General features: G+C 35.7%; 1 protein-coding gene across 5 annotated transcripts in view; it reads right to left on the reverse strand.

Moving 5' to 3' along the window:
- The window catches only part of OSBPL6 (oxysterol binding protein like 6), an 87,911-nt gene that overhangs the window by 53,226 nt on the left and 20,407 nt on the right, over positions 1–14,278 (reverse strand). For all 5 annotated transcript variants that reach the window (XM_032224584.1, XM_032224610.1, XM_032224592.1 and 2 more), the window contains exons 2-4: positions 7,962–8,223; positions 4,764–4,859; positions 1,404–1,526 (exon numbers count right to left, since the gene is read on the reverse strand). In XM_032224584.1, coding sequence (XP_032080475.1) covers positions 1,404–1,526; positions 4,764–4,859; positions 7,962–8,063 — 321 coding nt within the window. In that variant the 5' untranslated portion in view covers positions 8,064–8,223. The remainder of the gene's footprint in view (positions 1–1,403; positions 1,527–4,763; positions 4,860–7,961; positions 8,224–14,278) is intronic.

Here is a 14,278-nt window from a genome sequence, read left to right on the forward strand (position 1 = left end):
TGCAAACCCTGCCTCTGCCTATGTGCAATGTGATGTAACAAGGGTATCTCAAAAAAAAAAAAAAGAGCAGTGCTTCAGATGCAATACTGCTTCTGCTTTCATCGTTCTGACAGAAGCAGCAAGATTCTGCAGCTTGTACCAATAAGGGGCCTGTCTGAATTTCTGAAAGTGTTTCTGTTTTATTTGACAGAATTGAATCAAGGCATGCATGGGGCAATTTCAATAACCCTACTGAATTACTGCATCTGAAAGTTTGACTAGAATTGGGTTTCTGAAGGCTAGAATCTTAAGCAACTTTACTTGGCAGAACCCTTTAAATGTTTTCCTGCAAGTCTTTGCATCAGGATCAGAATTAAAAGACACAAAGGCCTCATAAGTCAAAATGATACACTTTTTATAAGAACCATTCCTGTCAAATGCTTCTCCAATCTCAGAGAAACTCTTACTTTCTTAAACACCTACAGTTTACCCATTTTCATACATCATACTCAAGGATTTCTGTATTATCACTTCATTCAATAACTGATTGTGATAAGAGTCTGAACAATTCCTTTTTACAATAATCAAACCAACATTCAATGAGGCAGACAGATATTATTGAGTTTTAAGAATACTTAAAAACTAATACAAAGAGAACAACAAATAAAGAAAAAAAGAGATAAAAGAAAACACTAAAAATACAAAAAAAAAGTAAGAAGGTAAAGGAAAAAAAGGAAAGTAGAAAATCAAAACATTAAGATATAAAGAAGTGACCTCCAATTGTTTTCTCACAATTATATTTTAACCTCTCTCTCTAAGATTAAACCATTACTCTCTTCTTTCTATAGTCTATCTATCCTTTCTAATCATGGAAGCCATAAATCATAACTCTGCAAGTCTACACTAAATGTAGATACTGGTTTTTTTCTCCAATCAAATTTGTCAATTTAACCACTCAATTTGGCATTTTCTATTCCATACCAGAAATATATTTCCCTCTGAATCACATAGATCTTCATAATGAGTACAATTTATATTTCAGTTCATTTTATCTCTCGCTTTTCCTCTGTCTGTGTGTATGTCTATAATTGAGTAGTACGTATATATGCTGACGCAGTTAAATTTCTGCAAAGGGCATATAATCACATGATAACTGATTGTTTCTAGACCTACGAGGAACTGAGGAAGGTTTAATCATGTTCCCTTGAATGCTGATAGAATTCAACATATTACATGAGTGCAAAACAAAGAAAGAAGTCAGTGAAAGCCTCCTTTAGATTCTGCCATCAAATTCAAGGTCATGTAGGCATGATTCAATGGTTGCTAGTTAGTTTCTGACAAGAGTTCAATTTGCTACAGTTCATGATGAATTTTGTGTAATAATTGAAAATAACAGCACTTAGCATGTTTTATCCATATTTTACCTTGTGCCATCCTTTTAAAGGCCATTTCCTTTTCTTCAGCATGAATCCTTCATGTTTGTCTGGTTTCTGGACATTAGTCTGGCCAATTTTCAAGCCTTCTATAATTTCCCAGCTGTCTGGCTCCTGAGGAAAGTGGGAAGAAGAGGATGGAACAGAACCAAACTGATCAAAATTTCAGTATTGTGGTGCCTATTATTCAAGCTGTTTTGGCAACCCAGTGTACATTTACATAAATTCTGTCCCACTGAATTCAAGAAGACTGCCTTTAGTTAGCAAATAAATAAGAAACTGGATATTACATAAACCACACTGAGAACAAGAACGTTCCAGAAGTATATGCTAAGGAAATTACTGAGGGAATTCTAAGGTTAAACTATATATCCCTAGGAGGTACCAGTTTTGGCAGCATCTCATTCCATTCATAATTAATCGTGGCTAAAATAGCCTTAATTCTAAGGCTATTTAATTTGGGCCTTAATTAACCTTAATTTGGGCTTAGTTCTTTTCCCAAAAAATGTTTGGAAGAAATCTGGTTTGTATGTACTTATGTAAAGTTGTAGCAAGCAAAGATGTTATCCATTTGCAAATGATGTACCTAGCATAACTACTGGGTATATCAAGGCATAATAATTCTAGGAACAATATTTTAAATTATAACCATATTCTTTGATTAGAAACAAATGACAAGGGCTGTTTTGTAGCATTCTGCCTAGCAATAACTATAAAAATCATGCTACTCATCGTGTTCAATCCTTTAAATTTTTATAATAGAACGGAGACTTGTAAACAACACTTCTATGAATTACTTATATAGTACAGGGATACATTAAAGGATCGTGTTATGCTGAATTCAGTCTTCCGTAAAAGGTTTTTCATTATATACCTTGCAGTATTTATGTACAAAAGTATTCTCAAAATCTCATGCAGGTAGTCGTCAACTCACAACCACAATTGAGCCCAAAATGTTTGTTGTTAAGTGAGATCTTTGTTAAGTGCGTTTTGCCCCATTTTACAACCTTTCTTGCCACATTTGTTAAGTGAATCACTGCAGTTGTTAAATTAGTAACACAATTGTTAAGTGAATCTGCTTTCCCATTGACTTTGATCTTGTGAACTCAGCAGTGACGTGCGGTGAGGTTTATGGCTGGTGAGGCAGTCCTCTCCCTCAACACCCCACTGTCCAAAGCGCTTTCTTTCTTTCGCCTGCCTTAGCTCTGACAGGCGGGCGAAAGAAAGCGCTTTAGACAGTAGGATGCCGTGGACACAGAGGCGGGCAAAAGAAAGTGACTTTCTCCGGCCTGTGCTGGCGGGCTGCTGCTTTCTTTTGTCCGCCTCTGTGTCTGCGGCAGCCCGCCAGCAGAGGCAGGTGAAAGACCCACCTCTGCTGGCGGGCTGCTGCAGACACAGAGGGGGACAAAAGAAAGTCTCTTTCACCTGCCTGAGCTGGCGGGCTGCCCTCCCTGCATCTCCACCCCCTGCCCTCTCTTCACTCATCTCTAACACACACACACAGACACACACACACACACAAAGTTGCACCAGGAGGATTAAGTTTGAATTTCTCCCCCTCCCTCCGACCCACACATACACTTACCTTTTCTTTTCCAACTGTTTCACAGAGGATTTCAACTCTGCTCTTGCCAGCCATCATGAAAATGTAAAAATGTAAAAGGAAAAAGGCAAGAGCTGCTGAGGTCAGGCTGTGCTAGTTGCTGCCAGTCGCCATGGATGACTCTGCTTAGTGCTTAACTGTTTAAAAAAGCCTCTTAAAAAATGTCCTCTACAGGAGGAGGCAAGAGAACGACGTGCCTCATCTACATCAGGAATTTTTCGGCTTTTAACCCTTGCTTAACTCTGCTCACATGATCATAAAGTCAGACTAGATGAGGCATGGGGTTCTCCTCCCTCCTCCTGTAGAGGGCGTTTTTAAGAGGCTTTTTTAAACAGTTAAGCACTAAGCAGAGTCAGCCACTGTGACTCTGGCAGCAACTAGCTCAGCCTTTTTCCTTTTACATTTTTTCTTTTCATGACAACAGTGGTGAGGCTCTGCCTCCCCTGACTGTATGTCCCTGGAACTCAGGGCACTGCAATTGTCATAAATATGAGTCAGTTACCCCATGTCGGAATTTTGATCACATGACCATGGGGATGCTGCAAGGTCGTAAGTGTGAAAAACAGTCATAAGTCACTTTTTTCAGTGCCACTGTAACTTCCAAACAACTGAAGCAATTAACTCACCAAAGATTTGAGCTGGAAAGGATGAAGCTAGAAATGGTTCCAATCAGGGTTCTCACTTAATGATTGAATTATGTTAATGATAGCAACAGGGACTGTCATGATTGTCGTCACTAAGGAATATGGTCACATGACACCATGCTTAATGACCTTTTTAACAATCAGGCACCAATTACCACTGTAATTCAAGAGCGACCTGTATGTTTCTTGTAGTTTGCTTAGTTTCATATAATTTGCCTTTGTTCTTTTGCCAGGAAGAAAATGCTACAATTGTTACGTTAATAACAGAGTTAAGTGAATCTGCCTTTTCTATTGACTTTGCTTGTCAGAAGGTTACAAAAGGTGATGACATGATCACAGGACACTACAACCATCATAAATATGTCCCAGTTGCCCAAGAGTCCAAATTTTGATTACATAATCATTTTTTTCAAAGCCATTGTAACTTTGAACAGTCAAAGTTAAAATTTCCTGACAGTTAGAACAATTAATCAGTGGAACAGCTTGCCTCCAGAAATTGTGAATGCCCCAACACTGAAAGTCTTTAAGAAGATGTTGGTTAGCCATTTGTCTGAAACGGTATAGGGTTTCCTGCCTAGGCAGGGGGTTGGACTAGAAGACCTCCAAGGTCCCTTCCAACTCTGCTATTGTATTAAACTGTATTAGGTTCCTTAGAGTGAATTGGTATAATTAAAACTGGCCACAGAAGGAACATGCAAGATCCACTTCAAATAAAAGTCCTTTAATTGAATTTTCCTCCAAAATATAGTTTATAAATATAAACTGTTTATATGCATGAAATGCAATCCAGAAAATACACTTTCAAGTTCTTTTAATATTTGTTTAAAAATACCTGTATTCTTCAAGCATAATCTGAATCCTTCTCGTTTATCATTAATCCTAGGATCACTATTTTTGTAGAAATGAAGATTACCTAGAAAAGCCCTCAAAGCAGACTTTAATGCAAGCACTTCAGTGCTTCAGTACTTTGAGGAATGGCACTTGGCTTATAGCATTGCTGCAATCAAATGATTTGCATAGCCTTATTGAACACCCCCCCCCCAATTATTAAATTGGGGGTGTTCTGCAACCATCTACTTATGCAGGAACCAAGACTTTACTTACTTTAGATATAGCGATTGGCTCATTCTCTACCAACTGTTTCCCAATAATCAAGTCTGCGCTTCCAACAGAAGCATTTCGCTCTAACACATGGCCACTCTAAAACACAAGGAAAAGACTGGAGTAAATTTTTGTCATTGAAAATATTTAGTTGTCATATATAAGTAAGAAGCTTTGAGGGAATGGAAACAAAAACATTCTATTCTAATGAACATTTATTCTAATAAACAAAATATACAAAGTATTTTCAAATTTTAGTACTGAATGTTATTTCAGTCAGCATCTTAACATTCAACAATCTTTTCCTGCCAACTTAAGATAGTATAATTAGGTTTTTTCCCTAAAATTTCCAAAATTATATTGAGTTAATATAAAATGTCTTATGTCCACAGCTGTCTTGCCTAAAGTACAACAGGAGATTATGTACATACTCTTCTGCTATAAAGTGAACATGTGTGAGACAAGAATGGATTCATGTGCAGGAATATTATAATTGGGCTGCAGAAATTCAGACCAGCACAAACAGGGCAGCCAAGATGTACAGAAAAATCTGATTCTTTCCCACATCTAGTAGTTATCTGGATTTTTTTCTCCCAGATGTGGGATTAGGGATAACCCTAATTATGACGGCATATGCCACCCATAGCAGAGCAGATCCATTAAACTTCACAGATGGATAATTTTGGAAAAAACGTGATGAAATTCTGAGTCCATTCACTGTATACACTATAACAATGTGAAAATTAATTAGATAAAAGTATGTTAAACTCTGTCTCTCTCTATGCTTGGAAGATAAATACGAGTTTGATCCTGCCTTGAGTTGAGTCGAATTAAATCTGTTAAGCACAGTACTATAAAGCAGAATAAATTTATTCTTGATATATCTATTTGAAAGTACAAAGACTTGAATATCTGTCTTGCAATGTTCTTTTGAAAGTGTGCTCTTTTAAGGTGACTCACTTGTTCCTTATCAAAACATAATTTATATAAGCAGAATATTGAAAGAATATTCATTGGGTGCTTGATATTTGCATAAGGAAATCATGCTCAGTTAAAACCTCTTGAGGAAACAATTACACAAATACACAATTTGTCAAAAGAAATTTACAGAAAGTTGGTGGTTATCTAGGGGAAGATTGGCAGCAGTCTATTGGGGGCAGTTTAATTTGGATTTTTGTACTGAGAATAAATTGGGCTCAATTGATTATTTGATCTCTTCCACCTGTACAACTCTAGAATTACACTGGTTAATCAGCTTCTGCCTATTGAATTGCAGCATTGAGCACAGTCCAACTGGCTTATTCTTGATCCAAGGATATTTGACAATATGCTACGATATATAAATCTATTCTTTGGACTTTTGCTTTAAGACAATAGTGCTCTCCCTCTCCTTCTCCCTAATCTTGGGTTTGCTTGTCTCATCTGGATAGTATAAAATGAAACTATGGCCAAGAACACTTTCACTAGCTGTATAGTACAATGAGAGCAAATGACATCAAAACATTCTACCGGTTCATAACTTTCAAATCAGATTACAGTAATGTGCTCTACTTTATGATGTTCGTCCATCATGTTCGAAGAGGCCCTTAACATCTAACAGGTTGTGGGCTGTCCACAATGTGTCCGCAGGTGGCTGGTAAGGCCTATATGGTCATGAAATGTTCTGCTCTACTTTATACATAGTTTAGGAATTACAGAGTCAAAATGCAGCAACCAGAATGGAGTCTAGGGCTAATAAAAGAAAATTTAAATACCTTTTCCTAAGCAGTTGAACTTTTTACTCGTATTTTTGGAGAGAAATAAGCACTGGTTATCAGTACTTTAAAGCTTTAATCACTTAGGCCCAGCCTTAAAGATCCATCTTTTCTTATTGGGTTTTAATAATGCTTTTATATTATATTATATATTATTTTAATGTAGCTAAGTGATTTACATTTTATTCCAACTACCTCAGCCATTTAGTAAGAATAATAGAGAGACAACATCAAGAGCAAAATAGATGCATCATGAAAACAACTGAATAGCAAATGTGACTAATGTTTTGTGGGAGACAGAAATTATCTAATGACAGAATTTAAAATGACCAAATTAAGTTCAAGAAATAAAAGACTAATTAACACATGATGAATGATTACTGGAATACAATACTATCAATTCTGCATCTTTCTAATGCATTCCTTTCTTAAATTGGAGGTAATTAACAGGGACTAATTTTAACATAACCTGGGGATAATAAAACAATTTGTAATTGCTTGTTTGTGAATCATTTGGAATTGCCACTGTTCTTCCGTAAAAACAGAAACTGGTTTTTGTGTGTGTGAGTAATGACATTATTTCAAGACTGGGCAAAAGAATAATTAGTTATGCCTTAGATCACATGTTTATAATTATTTTAAACATTAATATTGCATATAGAATATATTTATCTTTCATCTAAAACATATGTTTTGATTTGGAATTAACAATTAATGCCCAATTCCAAATTATCTCTGTAAATTCTGGCTCAAGTCACAAAGATATATTCTGCAAAGAATGATATAACTATTTATGATCTCTTCCTTATAGATAAGCTAACAGCTCTCAAGGCAGCTCTGACAGGAACATTTCCTCAGAATAACAATGGGTCCCTTGTGGGAAGTCTTGGGAGAGGCATTCTTGGGAAGTAAAATGTCAGGCATTACAGGACGAATATTTCACTTTGATACACTGCTAGCCATTACCACCAGTATTGCAAAAAAGAAAAAGAAAAGGATTCACGCTACCAGTACTGTTTGATCATAAGGAATCAAGGAATGGCAGCAGAGCATCTGAAGGAGGGTTGAAAATATTGTCAGAGGTGGAATAAAAAAAATAAACTAACAATAGAACTGAAAATGTTTCAACAGGGTAGGTGGAAGAATCAGAGAGACTGAAGCTTCGGGGATAAGGTCTCAAGAGAGCAGTAGAAGGGATTAGGCAGACTGTATAATAATCCAATACGAGTGGATACACTAGAATAATATAAGATAAAATGGTACTAGAAAACAAAGAACTAGAGAACTCACGAAGGATTTTGCCATTATTAATTACAGCTATCTTTACTGAAACATAATTTTATCCACTGAGTCACTTTTTTCTTTAAAAGGTGAAGTAAATAAAGAACGCCCCAACTAACTTGCAGGATTTTTACATTCATAATTAACAGAACACTCTTTCACTTACCTGCCTAGTGTCCCATTGGGAATATGATGAAGAGGAGTCAGCTTTATGTGATGGTGTGGAGGTTCTGTGAGCAGGAGAAATACCTTTCTCTTCAGAACTCATCACTGCAGCTAAATTCTACGGGCCTCTTTTCACAGTTCTAACACCACATTCCATTCAGTTTTCCATGGAAAGAGGAAGCCAAGTGATTTTCAGCATGTCTCCCGGAGTCTATTCTTTACATAGGCAGCTCAAATTAATATAAAAGGCATCCAAACCAGATCTTGAAGGAGAAAGGAAAAGAGAAAGTGATGGTATGCTCTGTATTTGTGAATTAGCATGAATTAGCGTGAATTAAGATGTCAAACAAAAGCAGATCTCTTAGGTTCCATCTATCAGCCCTATGAAAAACATTTAATCTCAGTAAATAAATGGCAGTTTCTAGTCTTCAGAATAATTACTACTTTTTTCAACAGCAGAATTCCTTCTCAAATGATATTGATTACTCTATTCCGATGATTTCCCAAGTGACACATCATAGTATCTTGCAAATGAATTGTTAAAATCTGTTTTCTCCACTCTATTTCATTTCAGCTTTATTTCTTTGGAAACACATATATTGTAAATGTATATCAAGAGTCATTCATAGAACAGGTTAGAAGCCAAATAGTTACAGTAATCAGAGCATATTTATTTTCTCCACAAATGAACATTCAGTGTTGCCAACAAATAGCATTTGCAGCATGTTCTCAATATCTTTGAAAAAAATAGACATAACTGCCTATGAGAGGTATATGTGTAGGCATATGTTTCTTTATTTTTGTTATCATCCAAGATGCCTTCCTCCTCCAATTTTCCACACAATAACAAGCCTGTGAGGTGGACGGGCCCAAAATCACCTAACTGGCTTTCATGCCTAAGGAAAGGCTTGAACTCACGGTCTCCCACATTCTAGCCTGGTGGTGCCTTAACCACTAGACCAAACTGATTCCCGGTAACAAAATATGTATGCTATGGACCACTTTCATCTTTACATGGTATACTATTTGATATCTATCAGGGAAATACTAAGCATAACTACTTTTTTTCTTATATTAGTTTCCTTGTTTAAAACAGACACATGTACAAATGTCTTTGATCCACACTTCCCTAAAAAAAAGTGAAACAGTATTTGTACTAATTTGAGAAAGATCAAAGCATTCTGCAGTTTCAACTAATTCAATCATGATTTGCTTTATTTTCACCTCCTCCTGTTATCTCATAATTTCAAAGTGATGTATAAAAGAAGAAAATAGAGTTAGCGACTTCACAAATTGCTATTAAAGAAATGAACAGAGATATTTTAGCTGATATCAGTTTTAAGTCACCTCAACTCCCAAAAGAGATAGTTAATATTCTGGAAGTATTTTATACACAAAAAACCCATAAACAAATGCAAAAAATATATTCTAAAAATATATATGAAGAATATATAGTAAAATAAATATAGGCATCATGCTGTTAAATGCTGCAAATCAGATGCAAAATGAAGAACAGTTAACTGTTCTGACATATTTAAGTTCTTAGTTCATATACCACAAACTGTCTCTGACTAAGTCATATATTTGTCTGTTATACAGAGTTTAAAATTACTGTCAATATTAGCATACCTCTTAAGAAGAAACACAAAAACGTTTTGCCCAGCTTTCTATCAATAACTATTCCTTTTTTTTTTCAGAGTTATCCTAAGTTAAAGCTCTAGGCATCAAAATTTAAAAAAAGATTCCAAACTATCTGGAATCATATTTCTTCTATAGCTCATCTTACAACTAAGCTTTGCCCCCTTCCCCACTTTATTCACAATTATAACTTTGGAATAACCTGTATTTTCAGTCTGGAAAGGATAGACATAAGGCTATCCTTTGTAGCCTGATATGTCAAATAAATAAACAAACAAGTAGGGTTATTTGAAACCATTTCCAGAGTTACACTCTTCAAAACCAATTAAAAATAGTAATAGGATGCAAAAGAATAATAATAATAATAAAAACAAGATTTAAATATTATACGAAACATATTCTTCATGAAACTTTGCTGTCACGAAGATTTGAACCATGATTGGATTGTCAGTTGTAAAAGACAAAATAAGGGGTAAAAGAATATGAAAGTCATAGGCTTATGAACAGTTTTTGACATTATATGTGAATGTCATCATGGAGCACTGAAATCTGCAGATGTTGTATTGTTGAGTTTAATAGTATATTAAAGTGATTCCAATTACTGGAAGCAGTTCTTCCTTATTATCACAATCATGACTGAATCAACATTAAAATGACTGATGAACATCTAACGTGGCAGATTAAACTGAAACATCATTAGCCTATAAATTTTATTATCCTTTAAAACTAGTGTCCTTCGGTGGATTTTATTTTTATAAACAGAATCAGTTTTTTTTTAAAATGATGGCTGAGTCAAATATTAGTCATCAGAGGTTATGGCTTCAATTGTAACAAACAGCACAGCATACCCCAAAGGGCTACAAGAACAATTCTATTTGTACTTTTCAAGGCCACTTTCAGATGTATTTTTAATACTAAGTTAACTCTTTCACATATTCCAATGTTAATTCCCAAACTACCCTGCATTAGTTTCACTTTATAAATGAGAGTAAATGGAATATTTTGAGAATACAGTGCTAAATTTAGCAGTGAGTACCTAAAGGTTTAATTTGGTTCATAGTTGTGGAAAAATGAACAGAACCAAAATTGGTTTACCCAAACACTGATTTATTTTCAGCAATGTTTTTTAAGCCGTTGGGAAAACAAAATTCAGTGTCATGCAATTGTTTTTTTACCAAAAAAGGAACTAGTGGAAGAGGGGACTTAGACTTGTACAAATAGACCTCAATTTATGACCATATGTTCAGGGACCATCCAAAGTTATAGTAGCATTGTTATACTTGTTGTACTATCACCACAGTCACATGATCAAAATTTGAGTGCTTGGCAGGCTGCCTGAATTTATGACCAGAGGGGCGCTTCAACTTCCTACAGCCTATCTCCCTTCTCCATCTATGCCCTTTTAGCTCTACATCGCACCTGTTCTGCTGCCTAAGCCGACCTTTACTGTATTCTTGCCCCCACTGCTGACAAAGAATGCCCCGTCTGGGTACCGAGCCAGGTGGGTGTTGGCATAGTGCTACGAAAAAGAAAAAAAACAGAGCTGAACATCCCAAACGTCTAACAGAGTTTATTATATTAATTGATTATATATTATATTGATTATATATTAATCATAAATGAGTCAGTTGCCAAGTATCTGAATTTTCATCACTTGACTATGGGAATGCTGCAATGATTGTAAGTTTGAAAAATGGCCATAAGTCACTTTTTTCAGTGCCATTGTAACTATGAATTGTCACTAAATGAACTATGACAAGTCAAGGACTATCTGTATTATTTGTTAGTATGGGGCTACCCAACAATTAGATAGACGGTTCCTATTCTAGATTGTTGCTAGCTTGGACACACAAATAAAAGCTACCTCATTAAATGTCACCTTCAGAATGCCTATTTATTTTAGCATCAACCACAGAGAAAACAAGGCTCAGTGGCCAAGACGCTGGGCTTGTCGATCAGAAAGGTTGGCAGTTTGGCGTTTTGAATCACTAGTGCTGCGTAACAGAGTGAGCTCCCATTACTTCTCCCAGCTTCTGCCAACCTAGCAGATTGAAAGCACTTTAAAAAAATGCAAGTAGAAAAATAGGAACCACCTTTGGTGGGAAGGCAACAATGCTACATGTGCCTTTGGCGTTTAGAAATTCCGGTCACATGACCAGAGAGACGTCTTCTGACAGCGCTGGCACTTCGGCTTTGAAACAGAGATGAGCACTGCCCTCTAGAGCAGTGTTTTTCAACCACTGTGCCGCGGCACACTAGTGTGCCGTGACATAGTGTAAGGTGTGCCATGGGAAAAACATTTATATATAGTCAATATAGGCACAGAGTTAAATTTTTTTAACATTTTCTAATGGTGGTGTGCCTCGTGATTTTTTTCATGAAAAAAGTGTGCCTTTGCACAAAAAAGGTTGAAAAACACTGCTCTAGAGTCAGGAACATATGTCCGAGGGGACCTTTACTTTTACAGATCAAGCAGGTCTTTAAATATTTTTTTTTAATCATAAGTTGTCTGTATTGTATGGTGTGGTATGCCTTGTCTGACACTAGCTTTCTGGAACTCTGTGGCATCCATCATAATTTAAGTTTTCAAACAGAGATGATGCTTTAATTATACACCACATATCTTTTCAGTGCAAAACATTCCTTTCCTAATGTAAGCTTTTTAACAGCATGCCAACAGTTTCTCGCTCTCTTCCAGATTTGTGCCAGAGAAAACTCTAGTGGGTACACACAAGTATTTTTGAAGGAAAAACCTTTGACTGCTTTAACACTATCTCAAAGTGTTAAGAAAATACCATATTAAGTATCATAGGAAGGGCCTAGAGATGAAACAGTTGCAATTACAGCACTATAAAATCTAAAAGGACAATTTCTATGATAATTACGACAGCTAATTCACCAATAGAAATGGATACACTCTGAGTCTTACCCTTTTAAGAAATCCAGATCTAACACTTTTCTGATTTATTCTTAAACATTCTTGCGATTCTGGTCGGGGGTAGATGCCACCTATAAAACATCTTATACAAGTTTTCTCTATATGCAGTAGACATATAGAGTCACCAGATACCTGGCTCATACTACCACATGTGGTGGACTTGCACTGAAGCCAAAAGATACTGGACTAAAATCCACATGTGGTTGGAGAAAATGATACATAAACAAATAGACTTTAAACCAGAGGTCTTTTTATTGGGAATTTTACCAGAAACCTACAACAAAGACTTAAAATATTTGATTGTAAATGTTGTAACAGCAGCCAGAATTGTATTTGCAAAAAACTGGAAAAATGAAACAATACCAAAAGAGGAAGAAATCATTCGAAAAATAATGGACTGTGCCGAAATGAGTAAATTGACATTTGAAATTAGAGAGCAAGAGGATGAACAATTTTATAAGATATGGGACTTGTTTTATCAATGGCTAAGGGAAAAAGAACAAAATTTTGGAAATGAAAAATGATATACTTATGCCTTAATTGGAAAAAGTAAATGATGATATAATTATGCTGTGAAATAATTCAACAATGATATAAGGAAGTACTAATATAAGGTTAAGAATTTATTATAATGATATTTCGCTGCTGATAAGGCAATTCTAGTAGGGGAACAAATGAAAACTGGTATATATAGGCAGCGATGCCTTGTTGAACAATGAAGGAATAAGATCTCTGTTTGAAGGTATGAAATGCAAGATTAACAATGAATAGAAGTATATTCTCTGGGGGAAAACAATGCTAATGTTAACTGAATATATATGGTAGAAGGAAAATGAGACCTTTAGTTACATTAGAGGAAATATCTGAGATGGTAAACATTATTTGAAGATGTAGAGGTTAAAACAACCGTAATCAAACGACATGCTGCATGTGATGATGGTTTTTTTTTCTTTTTTTGTTTTTGTTTTGTTTTTTTTTCCCCCTTCCTTTTTGGACCTTTTTTGTCCTTTTTGGCCTTCCCCCCTCCCCCCACCCTTTTTTTTTTCTTTTCCCCTTCTCTTCTTGAACTTTTTTTTTTTTTGTCCTTTTTGGCCTCCCCCCTCTTCCCCCACCCTTTTTTCTCTTCCTCTCTCCCCTGTTTTACTTTGTTGTTTTTTGTTTTTTAAACCCTAGCTTATTGTGGTGCTTATTAAATATACAATAGAGAGATACGGGATGTATAAACTTAGTAGGAATGCACCTGTGATTAAACGGCATATTGTATGTGAAGATGGGTTTTCCCTCCCCACCCCCATTTTTTTCTCTCCATCCTCTCCCTTTCCCATTGTTGTCTATGTAATAAAAAATAAAAAATAAAAATTAAAAAAAAAAAAAAAGAAATCCAGATCTGTTTTGTATTTCTAATTGGATTTCTCCTAGAAGATGATTATGATATAATTGTCAGTGCAATTCAAGATGCAGAGATTACAAACCTTATACAGCCTACGAAAATATGCAGAAAAGATGCAGGTTGATTGATTTGATTTATATCCCACACCAGCTCCATTTTACCACCCACAATAGAAACACTGTACAATAGAAATGAAATAGTGAGGGAGTGTGTGCATGTGTGCGTGTGTATGTCAGTGTCTACTATTTTTTCAGCAGTGAAGGTAAACCCAATTCTAGACTTGAATACAATACTGGACCATCTAGCTCTCTAAAACAAACATATAATGAATGAGTACAGGAGAAAACCCAAA

Source organism: Thamnophis elegans, chromosome 1 (assembly GCF_009769535.1).
Source record: "Thamnophis elegans isolate rThaEle1 chromosome 1, rThaEle1.pri, whole genome shotgun sequence".
NCBI lineage: Eukaryota > Metazoa > Chordata > Lepidosauria > Squamata > Colubridae > Thamnophis > Thamnophis elegans.